This window comes from Dipteris shenzhenensis, chromosome 22 (genome assembly GCF_047967505.1).
Source record: "Dipteris shenzhenensis isolate YYH24624 ecotype China chromosome 22, Dip_SZ_1.0, whole genome shotgun sequence".
Classification (NCBI taxonomy): Eukaryota; Viridiplantae; Streptophyta; class Polypodiopsida; order Gleicheniales; family Dipteridaceae; genus Dipteris; species Dipteris shenzhenensis.
Window position 1 is genome coordinate 1,616,983 of NC_141617.1, and position 14,890 is coordinate 1,631,872.

At 45.6% G+C, this 14,890-nt stretch overlaps 1 protein-coding gene across 1 annotated transcript in view; it reads left to right on the forward strand.

Annotated features, from left to right (window-relative positions):
- The window catches only part of LOC147887603 (protein LIKE EARLY STARVATION, chloroplastic), a 42,178-nt gene extending 37,887 nt beyond the window's left edge, over positions 1-4,291 (forward strand). Inside the window, exon 4 of the mRNA XM_087393748.1 lies at positions 3,830-4,291. Coding sequence (XP_087249874.1) covers positions 3,830-4,289 — 460 coding nt within the window. The 3' untranslated portion in view covers positions 4,290-4,291. The remainder of the gene's footprint in view (positions 1-3,829) is intronic.
- The last annotated feature ends 10,599 nt before the right edge of the window (positions 4,292-14,890 follow it).

The window sequence follows — 14,890 nt, forward strand, 5'->3', positions numbered from 1 at the left end:
GGGTGCCGGTCAACAACCTACCATCTCGTACCACGGCCCATTTTCCCTCCTTGCGGGCAACATCCCGCTGTTGGAGAAGAACTTGTCGCTCCTCAATATGTAGTGGTGTCGAATCCTCATCCATGGACAGGGTGGGATGCTCTATTAGAGCGGCTCGACGTCGGAGTGTTGCTAGTCGAGCATGTGAATCTCTGAAGTGAATGACTAGGGGCTGCCCTCGGTTGGGGTCTCTCCCAACACGCCATGCTCCTTCTATGCCATGGCCGGAGACCCCCATGGTGGTGGTCACAAAGGTGATCGCCTCCTCCATGGGTGTCGTAGTGGTGCTGGTGCTGTCTCACATGATCCCTTGTATCCGGATGTTAAGGGCCTTCGAAGCCCTCTGCTGCTGCTCTTGTATGGTGGCTTAAACAGTTGCCTTTGCGGGCTCCCGTTTCGCCATGTCCACCCACCTAGTCGTCTCTGCTATAGCCGACTGTATCGTGGCTATCTGTGCCTCCATCTCTGTGACTGGGGTCCCTCCAGGTGTTGCTCTCAGCATTGCGAGCTCCTCTCGAAGTTGTGTGATGTCGTGTCTGGGCCCCTGGATAAGGGTGCCTTGCTCATGTATAATGCGGGCCTGCTCCTGGGTGTATCGGGCCTACTCCTGAGTGTAATGTGTCAGCTCTGCCTGACGGGCCCAGATGCTGTGTATCTCAGCCAATAGGGAGTCCCAAGCATCTGGTGGGGGCCTAAGATATCCTGGTCCAGGTGGGAACTGGGTCTCGAGAGGGGTTGGAATGAAGGTGGGCTGCTGAGGTTGTACTGAGGGTGGGGACAGCGTGATCTGGGCGGGGGAGTGGTATGTAGGAGTAGCGAGGCCGGATGAGGTGATGAAGGGTGGCTGACTGAGAGGTAGAGGGGATACGAGGGAAAAGTACTATGGAGCTGTGGCCGGTTGGGTTAGTGGTGGGGCTACTAGGGAGGAGACCTGTGATGATGATGCAGGAGAGAGGGAGGAGAGAGGTAGCGTAGATGCTGAGGCGGATGATGGTGGTGAAATAGTGGTGGTAACCATAGAGGTCGAGGATGTGGTGATCGGCATGGGCTTTGGGTGGGCCCCTTTCTTCTAGGTCGCGGTGCTGTCCACTGTCAAACCGCTCCGGTTGCTGCGTTTGTTGAAGTCCTCCAAGCTGAGTTGCTTTTGTGTTTTTCCCTTGTCACCGTTCCCCTTCCCTATCTTCTCACATATGTAGATTTGGACTGAAGGGTCTCTCGTCTAGTCCCCGGTCCTCATCCCCCTTTGCCATTCATTATGGGGGAAGCAATAGCGAGCAAAGGAGGGGTTGCAAGAGGGCGGAGCTGTAGGTGGATGGGGCAAAATAGGAGCAGCTTGGGAGGGGCAGCGAGAGAGGGGAGCGGGTGCAGGGCGGAGAGGCAGAGCGAGAGGGCGGAGAGGTTAGCGAGAGGAAGTGGAGAGGCTAGCGGGCAGGGTGGAGAGGCTGGCAAAGGGGCGGAGAGGGATCGGAGGGGCTAGTGGGAGAGGGCGGAGGGGTAGGGCAGAGAGGCTGGCTAGAGGGTTGGAGAGGGGGCGGGTAGGGTGGAGAGGCCTAGTGAGAGGGGACGGAGGGGAGTGGGTGCAGGGCGGAGAGCAGGCAGGGGGGAGTTGAGCAGGCGGGGAGGAGCTGCGCGGGGTGGAGCAGTTGCGCAGGGCGAGGAGCTAGGAGGGCGGAGCAGCAGGCTGGGAACGGGAGCTGCCTACGGGGCAGCAGAGCGGGGAGCTGCAGGCGGGGCAGCAACGAGAAAGAGCGGAGGGACGGGCGGAGCAGCGAACAGGAGTGGAGGGGTGGGCGAAGGAGCAAAGGAGCGGAGGGGCGGGCAGGAGCGGAGGAGCGGGCTGCGAGCGGAACAGGAGCAGGCGGACAGGCTGGGAACAGGAGTGGGCGGACGGGCTGGGAGCAAGAGAAAGAGAGAGAGAGAGAGAGAGACCTTGTTTCAGTGAATGGGGCTTGAGGATTTCTGGCGAGCTAGTGGGAGGACAAGCACATGCAAGATGAACAACTCGTTTATTGCTGCCACCAATAACTCTCGGGTCTCACAAAAGATTTAGAGGCTAGGTTTAGAAGCTAGGAGGGGAACAAATTTTGTTTTTGCACAGAATCCTTGAAAGTATGCTAGCTGTATCTTAGACATGATAACCTTGGTCACTATTTCTCTTAGAGAAGGTTTGCAGGCGTAGCAGGATACCATGGCTAGCATTGTCCTCTTCTATGGCACTTGCAGCAGGGGGAGATTAGAGGTGTTGGTATGCATGAACAGAGAGATGGTTTGCAGGATTAGGACTCCACATGGACAGACTACCCCCTTTCCAGTACATCATGGATGCTCCTCTCTCTCCCCTCCTATCACACGAGGTCAACCAAGTTATCCATGAGGATCTACTACAGCTACACACATTCCGGACTTGGTTGGGCTCAAGTGATCTTCCAGTGAAGCTGGGCTTCTACAGAGATCACTTCTTACATATCACAGCGGAGGGTTTCATTGATCCACCAGGATACACACAGATTCACCTACCACTCGTTGAGGATCTCCCTTGGGCAGTTCCGGGTCTCTTCACACAGACTTCGTATCGAGAGCGGCCGAGCATAGCGGTCACCCAGGGAGAGGCGCATATGCACACTGTGTGACATGCAGGAGGTTGATACAGAGGGGCATTTCATCTTCAGATGTCCTGTTTACTATGAGATCCGAGGGTGTTTCTACTGCCTCTTCAGAGATAGTTCTGGGATGTTGGCTCGTATCCTCTCCTACCCAGACCAGCGATGTTTGGCTAGTTTCATTCATGAGATGCTCAGACATCGAGATAGGATACTCTGAGCACGGAGACAAGAGTAGACTTCTCCCTTGGCTGACAACTCTGAGAGCTCTATCACGGAGTTCTTTCGGCCAAATCACATAGACCCCCATGAGGCGAGACCTCGACATGACAGCTCAGACAGAGGGTTGACTCACAAATCACACTTGGGGACATCCCCTCCTTGTTTAGGGTCGGAGCCCGACCTACGGGGGTCATAGTGGCCTTGGTTAGACGCAGAGCTACGACCAAGAGACGTACAAGGACTGCACCCTTGAGGGGGTGACATCGCTCTATTGCTGACCTCATGCCTCCGCTTCCACAGCCTCATCCATCCTGATGTTCTGTTGCTGACGATGATGATGATGATGGTTATGATGGTGATGCTGACGATGATGATGTGATTGATATATATATATATAGTCGGGATATGACTATGCTGTACTTAGGACTTAGTACTGCCATTTTGCATTTTATTGCATTTTGCATTGGTGTGGGCGCTCGTTTAGTAGCTCCACTACCACAGCTCATTGTATTCAGGTTTTTTCGCAGTCTCATAGACCCATCGGTCTTCCGAAGACTTTAATAAACTTTCTTTCTTTCTTTCTTTCTCATCTTCACTGTACTAAGCCATGATCTCATTGAAATAGCTGATTCACATTGCAAACAAGGTGGTCAATACTTCTATATTTTGTACTAAACGATCTTTTTTTGGGGGATATTTGAGCAGATTTTGACTTGCAAGAAGTATTTTTTGCCATTTAAAGAAAATTAAACATCCAGCATTTGGTCAGCTTTAGACTTGCAGGAATTTTACAACATGAAAGGAATTGAGTAGTTTTCTTGAATAGAATGAGGAAACCTTGCCTCATTGGTCTATTTAGTGTTCTCACAGCTTTCAATTTTTTGTAGATACAGGAATCAATTACTTTAATAGAAAGTCAGACCAAATTTTGAAATGCATATAACCAAGGTTTTGTTTTGTCACTGCAGATGGGGAGAAAATTTTGATGGTCAAGGTGAAGCAATGAAGTATACTGACAAGTGGGCAGAGAGAGCAGAGTCTGATGGGACATGGTCGAAATGGGGTGACAAATGGGATGAAAATTTCAACAAGTATGGCCATGGGATAAAACAAGGGGAAACTTGGTGGGAAGGAGCATTTGGAGAAAGGTGGAACCGCACATGGGGAGAGAAACACAATGGAACAGGATGGATACATAAATATGGGAAAAGTAGCAGTGGTGAACATTGGGATACCCATGAAAAACAGGACACATGGTATGAAAGGCAACCGCATTTTGGGTTTCGTAATTGTTTAGAAAATTCTCAAGAATTGCAACGTGTTGGGAGAAAAAGAACTCCAAATTTTGACAATTCTAAAGTTCATTATGCACGTAAAGTTCATTATGTCCATAATGGGCCATTGACAAGAGCCTTGTACAAAATTTAACTTTCTGTTACCTTTCTTCACTTCTGTTTGTGAACACGTGTAAGATTCTTTCAAATGATAAGCTTGATGAGAGGAATATGGGCGAGTTTATCTTGTCAGTAACACATTTGAAGGAATTTGTACTCAAAAGTAGACATGGGAAAGCTTGAGCCTTGACTGTGCAGACTCGGAAGAAAATATGGAATGATTCCTCTCAAAATCCATTATTACTGTTTGTGCGTTCCACATCTCAAAAACCTGTTTCTCTTTCCCCGCTTTTCCTTGCTCATGTGCAGTTTTCATACCATTTTATTCGCCTGTTATTCCCTTTTAGTATCTGCTTCTTTAACCTTGTCCTGCTAACACAAGTGCCATTTTTATCTCACTGCTGACCGCTACTTCTTCAGGGTCTCTAGTTTTTGGGTTTGTTGGAAGAGGATACAATTGGGCAGTTATGATCTTGCTTTGCAATCAACTACAAAGCATTCTGTGTTGTGCATGTATGAAGTCTGTGAAAGGTGAGTTTTGGAGCAGCAATGCATGTATCTTGACATTTCTATACAAAAGAGGATTTTAATTGTGGAATTTGGGATTGTCTGTTACAGAATTCAGTGAATCAGAGTTAAATTTGGCGATTTTAGTAGCTTGTTTTCGAAAGGGTGAGGTTTAGCATGCTGTAGGATCATATAACTCTTTATGATGTTGTTGGTGCTGTTCGTGAGCAAGTAAGTTTTAAGGATTGTTTGCTATCAAAACAAAGTACAACAGTTGTGTCTACAGGGCATAATGCAAGAGCTTAAGAGCATGATAGGAACTGTCATTTTATTTTGAACTACCTGCTGATTTGTTTTCTGTAATTATGGAAATTTTAAATTGAAATGTACTAGCTGGAGTTTAGACCATCTCTAGTGACTGTGATAGGAATGAACCATGGTCGCCGCTCTCCTAGCCACTGTTGTACGTGAGGAACCATGGACTTTGCTCCAAGTGATATGGTGAGACTGGCAACTACCTTCCAAGTCGAATCAATGGGGGGCGTAATTTCTGTGTAAGGAGGGCGGCACTACATCTAGACTGATAAGCTAGGGGTTTCCCCTGACAATGACAAAAGTCTTGCATGAGTCTGCTCCATCATAGAAAATCTATGGACTGGACTGTGTGAACCAAGCCACAGATCCCCAAGTGATGTAAAGGGTGTCTCTCGGCCTCTTACTGAGCAGGTTTGCAATGCCTTGCATATTTTTTGGGCCTTTACAGATAGAGTGTTTTTTCCCCCAAAGAAAAGAACCTTCTACTAACTCTCGTAAATACAGTACTAAACTGACTCATGGCATGTTAAGTAAATTCTTTGTTGTATTCAGAATTTGTGGAAAATGCAATAGCATTTCCTTCATTTTTCTAAAAATTTAGTTTTGTGTGTGTAAATTGCGGGTTTATATCATATTGTCAACAAAAATTCAGAGATGACAAAATATGCCTTCACACCCCTTAGAACAAGTTCGGGTGGAAGCATTGCAGTCTGAAGACAAGTACATTGTTTGAGTTGAAAGTCGATATTCAAGTAGCAATAAAAACCAGTGTCCAAGCGATGATATCAATAGCTATACAAGTGGATCAGCCTGCAGAAGGTAAGTTGGCAGCATTGAGCACATCAGCAATAAGGTTCCAAATGTTCTTGGACACTTCCAGATGCTTTGTAACAAGTCGCACATCCTCCTGAGATTGTCATTGTCACGAGGACGTGAAATTATGGGACCTCTGATTTGCGACTCCCGTAATTTGCGCGTGACTATAGTGAATGTGCGCCCAGTTACTAGGCAATTAATTCCTAGGGCCAAAGTGTGCAACACGGGGCCCAAAAGAGTTGTGCAATTAAAAAACATTGTGTTTTGGAGCCTAGGGCTTTAAAAGGGGGGGGAAGCCCTTCTTTTGGAGGCAGTTGGCCAAATCAGTTCCAGAGGAGCGAGATCATCAGTTTGGAGCTGCTAGAGCTTGCTAGGTGCTGCTAAAGTCAAATCTCTTTTTACCAGGAGGTTCCAGGGCCTACCAGGGAAATTCGTTTTTACCCAGGGTCCAGTTTCAGGTGATCCAAAGCTTGCCAGGGAAATTCGTTTTTACCCAGGGGCCAGTTTCAGGTGATCCAAAGCCTGCCAGGGAAATTCGTTTTTACGAAGGGCCAGTTACAGGTGATCCACAGCTTGCCAGGGAAATTCGTTTTTACCCAGGGGCCAGTTCCAGTTCATCCAGGGCCTGCTAGAGCAAATCGCAATTGATCTAGGAGTCTATTGCAGGTGGTGATTTCTGCCAGAGTGTCTGTTCCAGTTTGCGATTCTGCTTTTGGGCTCTTCCAGGTTGTTCCAGGTGCTTGGTTCTAGGGCTGTTCCAGGAGTTCTGGACTTGACCAGGCTGCTCCGGGTGAATTGCGATTTACTTTTTTAGGCTTTCAGGCTCTGCAGGAGAATTCGACTTGATTTTCTGGAGCTTTCTGGGTGTTGCTAGTTTTGGTATCTTTCCAGATGTGGGTGTTCTATTCTAGACTGTGCCAGGGCGGAATCATCTTTTCTCTACAGGATCTTGGGTTTTCTAGCCCCGGGTGACCTACCTGTGTGGATACTGGGTAGAAGGAGGCTTGCTTTTGCCATTCCCTGATTGGTTGCTGGCTAGTTATTGCGTTTGGGTTTCTTTCCTTGCGAAGAAGGGTTGATTTATGCTGTTGGGCAGTGGCCAGGGAGGCTATAGATTGAGGTAGCCCGCTGGGAAGTGTTTTGGTTGTTTGATTGCACTAGAGTTCAGCTGTTGAGGAGTGTGTCTTGCAGTTGTTCAACCGTGTTTGGCTGGTTGGGCACTTGGTTGTGCGACTGCAGGAGTGGTTCAGACAGTGAATGTTATTGGGGTCTCTATTGCATGCTTTGGTTGGTTGAGGATACAAGATAGTCTAGTGATTGGATGCCATTCACTATTTGAAGTTGAGCAGGGAATTATAGGGTGGGCTGGACGGGGAGTCTGCGGGCGTTGGTTTGCTTGTGGTGCAGCTTCTCAGAGACCTTTGTAATCAGCCACTTGGCTTCAAATGAATGTTAAATAAGTACCACAAGGGGCACCAACGTTTGGGGCCAATCGGTCTCCTTGTTTCTGAGTAGGAGCACTCTAGCCCCCTTGTGATTTGTTTTGTGGTGCATATTTACTTGTGAATTTACTGTGTATGCTGTAGTTAAGTGGATCCTACCACCCTTTACGTTGTTGAGGCTGGTTTCAGTCATGGAGTTGTCGGACACTGCGTTCCTGTATTGCTCCTGAGTAACACCCAATCTTCTTGCATCCTACGTGGTATATCCCCCAATAGCAACTGGGTTGATTATTTCTTTGACTAGCTCCTACACTTTCGACGATTGTTCACAATTCAAAAAAAGGTGAGGAATATCTTCTTGATGTCTGAGGCATTTGTAGCATCTATCTGTATGTCCTATCACCTAGGCATTGCTTCTACTCTACATAGAAAAAAATGAGAGAAGATAGAGTGTTTCTCTGGTGTTACCTTCTGGTCCCAAAATCCTTCCAAATCCTTCAAAACATGAATATCTTCTTGATGTCTGAGGCATTTGTAGCATCTATATGTATGTCCTATCACCCAGGCATTGCTTCTACTCTACATAGAAAAAAATGAGAGAAGACAGAGTGTTTCTCTGGTGTTACCTTCTGGTCCCAAAATCCTTCCAAATCCTTCAAAACGTGAATTCCATAACTTGGCTGAGTCTTGCCTATGCTATTTTTTATGTAAGAGTTGAACAAGCTCTAAGGGGCTTGATTAAAAAATTGGAACGGGGGAAAGGTTTCTCTGTGATGACCGTCTGAACTCTTTCAGGTAAGAATATTGCTTTACCCTCATCCATGCGAGCGTTTCCCTATCCTATAATCCCATTCTGTCCTGCAGCAACTGAAGGTCATGATGTACCTCGCTACTCCTCCCCGACTCCCTAACTGCCCCCTCTCCTCCCCTCTCTGCCTCACCTCTCTCTCCTCCCTCAGCCTCTCCTTGCCTCCCTCCCTTAGCCCCCTTCCCTGCCCTCTACACCCGCCTTTCCCCGCCCCCTTCTCCTGCACCTTGTCCCCCTCCGTTGCCCTCTACATCCTTAAACTCCTTCCCAAATGAAAAGTTTACTTTATGAAAATGTTGTTCGAGAATCAAAAGTATACTTTTTGGCGGCGTCATTTTCACATAGTAAATTTTAAAATATCTCTCTATAATGTTGTACTTAATGACAATTTAAATTAATAATTTAATAAAAAATAATAGTTTAATTACATTTAAATCAATAAAAGCAATTTAAATGTATGAAAAAAGTATCTGCATTCATGCATCTATGTATGCATGCATGCATGTATGTATGTATGTATGTATGACCCATGCATGACATTGATTTACCATAAGAGTCCTCTAAAATCTTCAAGATATCATAATGGTATTAACAAATCTTTTGATAGTTTTAAAACTCTAAAATCTGGTAGATATGGAGTCACACATGATGCTGCACATGCATGCATGGAACGTACATATCCTTGGTTCATCGATGAAAGGCCATTGATACATAGGGACCAGTGCACTACACTGTCCACGTGGCATGGGCATGCTCTTAAGGCTTTTATATTTATATTTATATAGTTAAGGTCTATGTATGGGATTAATCTACCATTTGAGTCTTCTTAAATCTCCAAGACTTAATAACGGTATTAATAAACACCTTTTAGAGTTTTGGAACTCCAAAATCGCCAAGACTTAATAATGGTGTTAATAAACACCTTTCAAAGTTTCAAAAAGCAACATCGGTATAATCTCAAAGTTGAAAGAACTTTATAAACACCTTGCAATAGTTACAAAGGTTTTTAGGGATGTGTTTGCGCTGAGTAAAGCATACATCTTCAAATGATGCATCTTGATCGAGGGCAAAAGAGAGGGAAAGAAGGAAAAGGGAAGGAAAGTGGGAGAGACATGGAATGGAGAGGGAAAGAGAAGAAAGGAGAGGGGGAAGCCTTGGGGAAGGAAAGAAGGTAAGGGAAGAGCGAGGGAAGGAGAGAGAGAGAGAGAGAGAGAGAGAGAGAGAGAGAGAGGGGAGGAGGAGAGGGAAGGGGAAGGGAGGGGAGAGGGAGAGGGAAGGGAGGGTAGGGTGGCTCTCTCTCTGTCGCAACATTATTTTATTTTATTTTATTTTTGCGCAACCCCTTGCATTGCTGCGGGAAGGAAAAAAGGGAAGGGGAAAAGCGAGGGGAGGGGGGGAGAGAGAGAGAGAGAGAGAGAGAGAGAGAGAGAGGGGGGGAGGGGAAGGGGAAGAGAGAGAAGAGGAAAGGGAAAGGGGAGGAGAGGTCTCTTGCGCTGCTGCGGTAGCAAGAGGAAAGGAGAGAGGAGAAATGATTTTTTAAAAATAAATTTAATTAGATACTAGGAGAGGGAAGGGAGGGAGTCTCGATGCCACAACAGTCAAAAGTTTTTTTCTTTTGGTCACTATGGCCCCTTGCGCTGCCGCGGTGGCAGTGAAATGAGGGTGGGGAGGCATGAGAGAAGAGTAGAAAAGGGTGGGGAAGTAAGGGAGGAAGGAGAGGAGAAGGAAAGAGAGAGGGAGAGAAGGGAGGAGAAAGGAGAGGAAGAGGGAGAGGGGGAACTGAGTGCAACGTGAGGGAGGGCAACGTGAGGGAGAGGGAGAGGGAGGAAGGGAGGGAGGGAACCACAATAGGGGCGAAAGTAGAAGGAAGGATGTGATTGAAAATGAATTACGGGAGAGGCGAGAGTCAATATAATACCCTCAAGGAATTCAAACTTCTCGCTTTTGAATTCAAACTTCCCGCTCGTCCCTCTCCCCCCCCCCCCTCTCTCTCTCTCTCTCTCTCTCTCTCCTCCTCTCCCTTTTCCCCATCCTTTTTCCCTTCCCCCCACCTCCCCTTCTCCCCCCCCCCTTCCCCCCCCCCTGCTCCTCCTTGTTGAGATATCGAGCTCCACTTGTGATATGCCAGGGTGACCGTTGTGCATTTATGTCACCGACTTATTAGCTGCGGATGTGGTTGGTACACCGCCCATGAATAATAGTTGGATGACAGCTATCCTTATGTACTCTAGTTCGTGGCTCAATTAGTATGCCACCTTAGTTAGCTGAGTTTGGTTTGAGACCCACATATAGGGTATTTCTATTTCTTTGTACTAGAGTTCTTTTGGCTTTCACAACTAAGAAGAGGAAAACTGTTTTCAGCCTCCACCTTTGTGTGTATTCCCCCATTGTGTATGTGAGAAAGCTGCAAGTGAGACTCCTTCCTTCTCTCCCACTATCTTCACATAGTAGTAGAGCCTGGTTCGTGGTAAGGAGCTCAAGAAAGCAAACCAAGTTCGCGGTGACCTGGTAAGAGGACCAGTGTTGCTTTCCTTTTTTGAGTTTGGGAGCAAATCTCTACAGGTAGCACAGCCGGAAAGTGCAAGAGTGCATTGTCTCAGATTGAGACGCCCTTTGCGGTGTGGCGAGAGGTTAGTATATGCTGTGGGAGAGGGCTAAGCCCATGATGACTTTATTTTTCCGATTCGAGGCCATTTCGAGGCCCGTTTTGGAGGCGGAAGTTCTCCACAAGCACTGAGAAAAAGACCTTGTTTTTGCTGTGTGACCACTGTTCTGCAGGTCGGTGAAAAGTTGCCACAGAAATTGCATCGTATGCCTGTGCGCAGAGATATTGGGAGTTATAGAATCATCCTTATTGCCTGTTGATGCAAAATTGTCACTAGGAAGTGACTGTGTGGTCAAATATACCACTTTCGTCAGTTTTGCAGAGTTGCCCTTGTGAGGCAGAAGCTCTGTTTTTTATAGTGACAGAATATTTTGCAGTGTTCTGTAATGGTGTCTAATTCTCTTTCACAGATTGTCACTGAAAAGCTTGACAAGAGTAACTTCCAAGCATGGAAGTTTAGAATGACGAATTTCCTTATGAGAAAAGGCTATTGGGAGTTCATTACGGGAAATGAAGAAGAACCAGTTCTTCCTAATGTTCCCAATCAACAGGAAATGCAGGCATTTAAAGGATGGCATGAGAGAGCCATAAAAGTTATGTACTGGCTGTCTATCAGTATTTCAGATTCTATGATTGTGCATATTCAAGATGAAAGTACGCCAAAGGAGGCATGGGATACTTTGGCAAAAATGTACAGCACAAATACGCAAGCCAGGAAAATGCACCTCAAGCAGGAGTTGCACAATGTGCAGAGAGAAAATATGAGCATCAATGACTACCACATGAAGGTGAAGAAGATTGCAGATGCACTTGCTTCTATTGGGTCGCTAGTGGAAGATGATGATTTAGTTTCTGTGACCTTGAATGGTCTAGGAAAGGATTATGCACAGTTCCGGACATCCATTGCCGTCCGTGAAAAATTTCTTGATTTTGACGAGTTGATTGCTCTCCTAAATTCTGAGGAGCAGAGAAATGGTGGTGCATCTTCTTCAGGAGGAACTTCAAAAGAAACTGTCTTCTACTCAAATGCTGGAAGAGGTAGAGGCAGAGGTAGAGGAGGCTGATCTGGAGGCCATCGTAGAAATCAGAATATGCAGCAAATTCAAGAAAAACAGTCCTATGGAGGAGGACGTGGTAACTCTAGAGGCAGGGGAGCCAAAGAGGTCGTGGTGGATGGCAAAGAGGCCAAAATGCAAACAATAATGTTGAATGCTACTACTATGGTAAAATGGGTTATATGGCTAAAGACTGCTATAAAAAGCAGAATGACATCATGAATGGAGAATTGCAGCAAGGGAATTATGCATCTTCTAGTAGACAGGGCGATGAGAGAAATGAGCATCTGTTTATGGTGCAGCACATGACCAATTCTGTTACAAGTGCAGAAGAAAGCAATGATGTGTGGTATGTTCACTCAGGTGCATCAAACCACATGATAGGTCATGCAAAATGGATGTGGGATGTAAGGAAAATGGAAAGACCACGATTTGTGGAGACTGGTGATGATATTGCACATCCTGTGCAGATTGGTAAAATTCCTTTGTCTATGCAGGATGGGAAAAAGAAATACATGTCTGATGTATTTCATGTCCCAAATATCACTAAGAACCTGGTTTTTGTTGGTCAAATGGTTGAGCAAGGCTTGCAGGTCAGATTTAATCCTCATGGATGCTTTGTTGAGGATATGAAAAATAACGGTTACTTGATAGCAAAAGGAAAGAAGAAGGGCAAGATGTTTACGTTGGATGCGGACATGCATGAATTGAGTGCAGCAATTCTTGCACATGGGACCGGTGTAGTTGCTATTGATATTTGGCATAAATGCATTGGTCATGTTAATGTACAGTGACTTAAATCAATGTAGGCCCAAAATATTGTTGCAGGATTGCCTAAATTCAAGGTTGCAGAAATGCATAAGGTATGTGAAGCCTGTCAATTTGGAAAACAGGCAAGGAAACCATTTCCTAGATATGGGATCAAATTATAGAGGTGGGGAGGAGGGCATTCCTTTTTCTAAGGTGTATTAATTAATTTGATTATTTTTAGAGGAATGGGTTAAAGCCGACGGCGCTGCCACTTAGGTGGTCATAATGTAGGCCGTTTGAGATATTAGGTTGTGCCAGACTACAATATGCTTGGCCTTTGCTCTCGTAGATGAGAGAAGTGTGTGCCTTCCTCTCGTCTCCCATGCTTGACACCTTGTTCTTGGATCCTTGTGCAAAGATTTATCTTGGGCTGCTGTTGGGACAAGCATTTCATACTGTCACTTCAGCTATCGTGACGCTTCGCCATTTTGTGTAAGTTGGAGGTGGTTTTATGAGTCTTGTAGTGTTCTGTGTTGTTGTGATTCATGAATACTTGTGATTCTATTAAAATATGGCCGTGATCACGATTCACGTTACATTGTGTGCCGGAAGTTCGCTTATCTGCTCAGTGCTCATCTCTTTGTTGCTATTTCTCTTGAGTCAACTGATGACTGCTCTATATATTTCTTCAGTGGGCTGTGATTTACAGCATCTTGGAGCCCGCACCAGTTTTTGAACAGAGCTATATCTAGCTGCAGTGCATATATACCCAGATTCATCATTTTTGGTATGAGAGCATAGTAGTTCGGTGCTTGATTCTAGACAAAGGAAACTATTCGTTCCTCAGAATTCAGGTAAGAGTTTTCTGTCACGCAAATTTCTTCACAATCCATGGAGCTTCACGGTGGAATGGGAACCGCAGTACTAGCACCTCTTGAGGCAAGTCTTGACTCTTTGTCGTGAAGATGAATGGATGTCCCTTAGACGTGGTATCCTGGTGCTTCATGGACTCGTGGCCTCTGCAATGGATTTCTCTGGGTCTTGGCCTGAGTTCAAGCCCATCTTGACGATTGTAGCTCGTATCGCTTTTTATACAGTCTGGTGTCTCATTTTTGCATGCATTTCTTTGGGCCTCTGAGGTTGCCCCGACTTCTGCCTTTGATTAATCACCTGTCTCTCATGAGTCACGATCTGGTCTATCTCTTTGGTCTATCTCTTTTGCAATGCATGATCTGAGGCTGCGTTGATGAAACAAGCTCGGGATAACCGCATTGGCAACTACTTGTGTTAGGAGTATTAGATGCACAGATCGCGCACCACCTTTCATTGACACCACCTTTCATTGAGAGCACAATCTGCACTGCGAAGACATGTGAGTCGTGAGTCATGACCAGGATTTTGATAGTGACTGCACCAGAGCTCTTGCTTTTCTTTTTGATATAATAATATATCCACACAATCGACTCCCTCCATCGACCATCCACTACTGATCACCGCCCCGTTGATTGATGCAGCCTGAATCTTGCTCTCAGTAGAAGGGCCGATACCCTTCTTCTCTCTCTCTCATGATCTAGCAGTGATGATCTTTTCTGCATCTTTCGATTGGCAGCGTCACAATTTCTCGTATGCGAGTGTCCCACTCAGGCATCTCTCCCTCTAATTTTAGACATGTAGTTTTCTCGTCCGATTCGTGTTTTTTTTTGAGCTAGTTCTTTGATTCTTTGAGTCGTTAATTCACTGTATAATCCAAGTGTTGGGGCTACTATGTTTCTATGTGGTAGTGTATGTAAAGTTGCTTGGTAGTCTTCAAAGTACTGATTAGTGCATTGAAGATGTATTCAGATACATAAATCTGAATTTGTGGCTACATTAGGTCGAGCTTTGAGGGAGATTAGGAGCTGTTGACATGTTGAAATCAGCTAATGTTGGTTGTTGGTTGTGCCAGGCAAAATCTGGTGAGAACTCAGATCATTGCCTCTTTCTTGGTTCGTTCTACAAGCTCACGGATGCCCTTAGCGATTGAAGTTTTTTCTCTACCCTCCAATGATGATGTTCTCTATTAATTTGCATATTTGTAGAGACACGTTGACAAAATTCTCTCTTAATCTACGTTGTAGCTTGGTGACGTTCTCTCTTCATCTGCATAGTTGTAGGCTGCTTGTAGAAATACAAACTCATTATGCATAAAGGAAATACAAACTCTTTCGTACATACTACGGAACATTGTCAGACATATGAAGGGGGTAATACACAATAACATTCATGTCATTCCTTGGAAAGAATGGGCATTATCCTTCCTTAAGAAATAGGTGTGTGAGCCATGGCAAAGCTTAACGA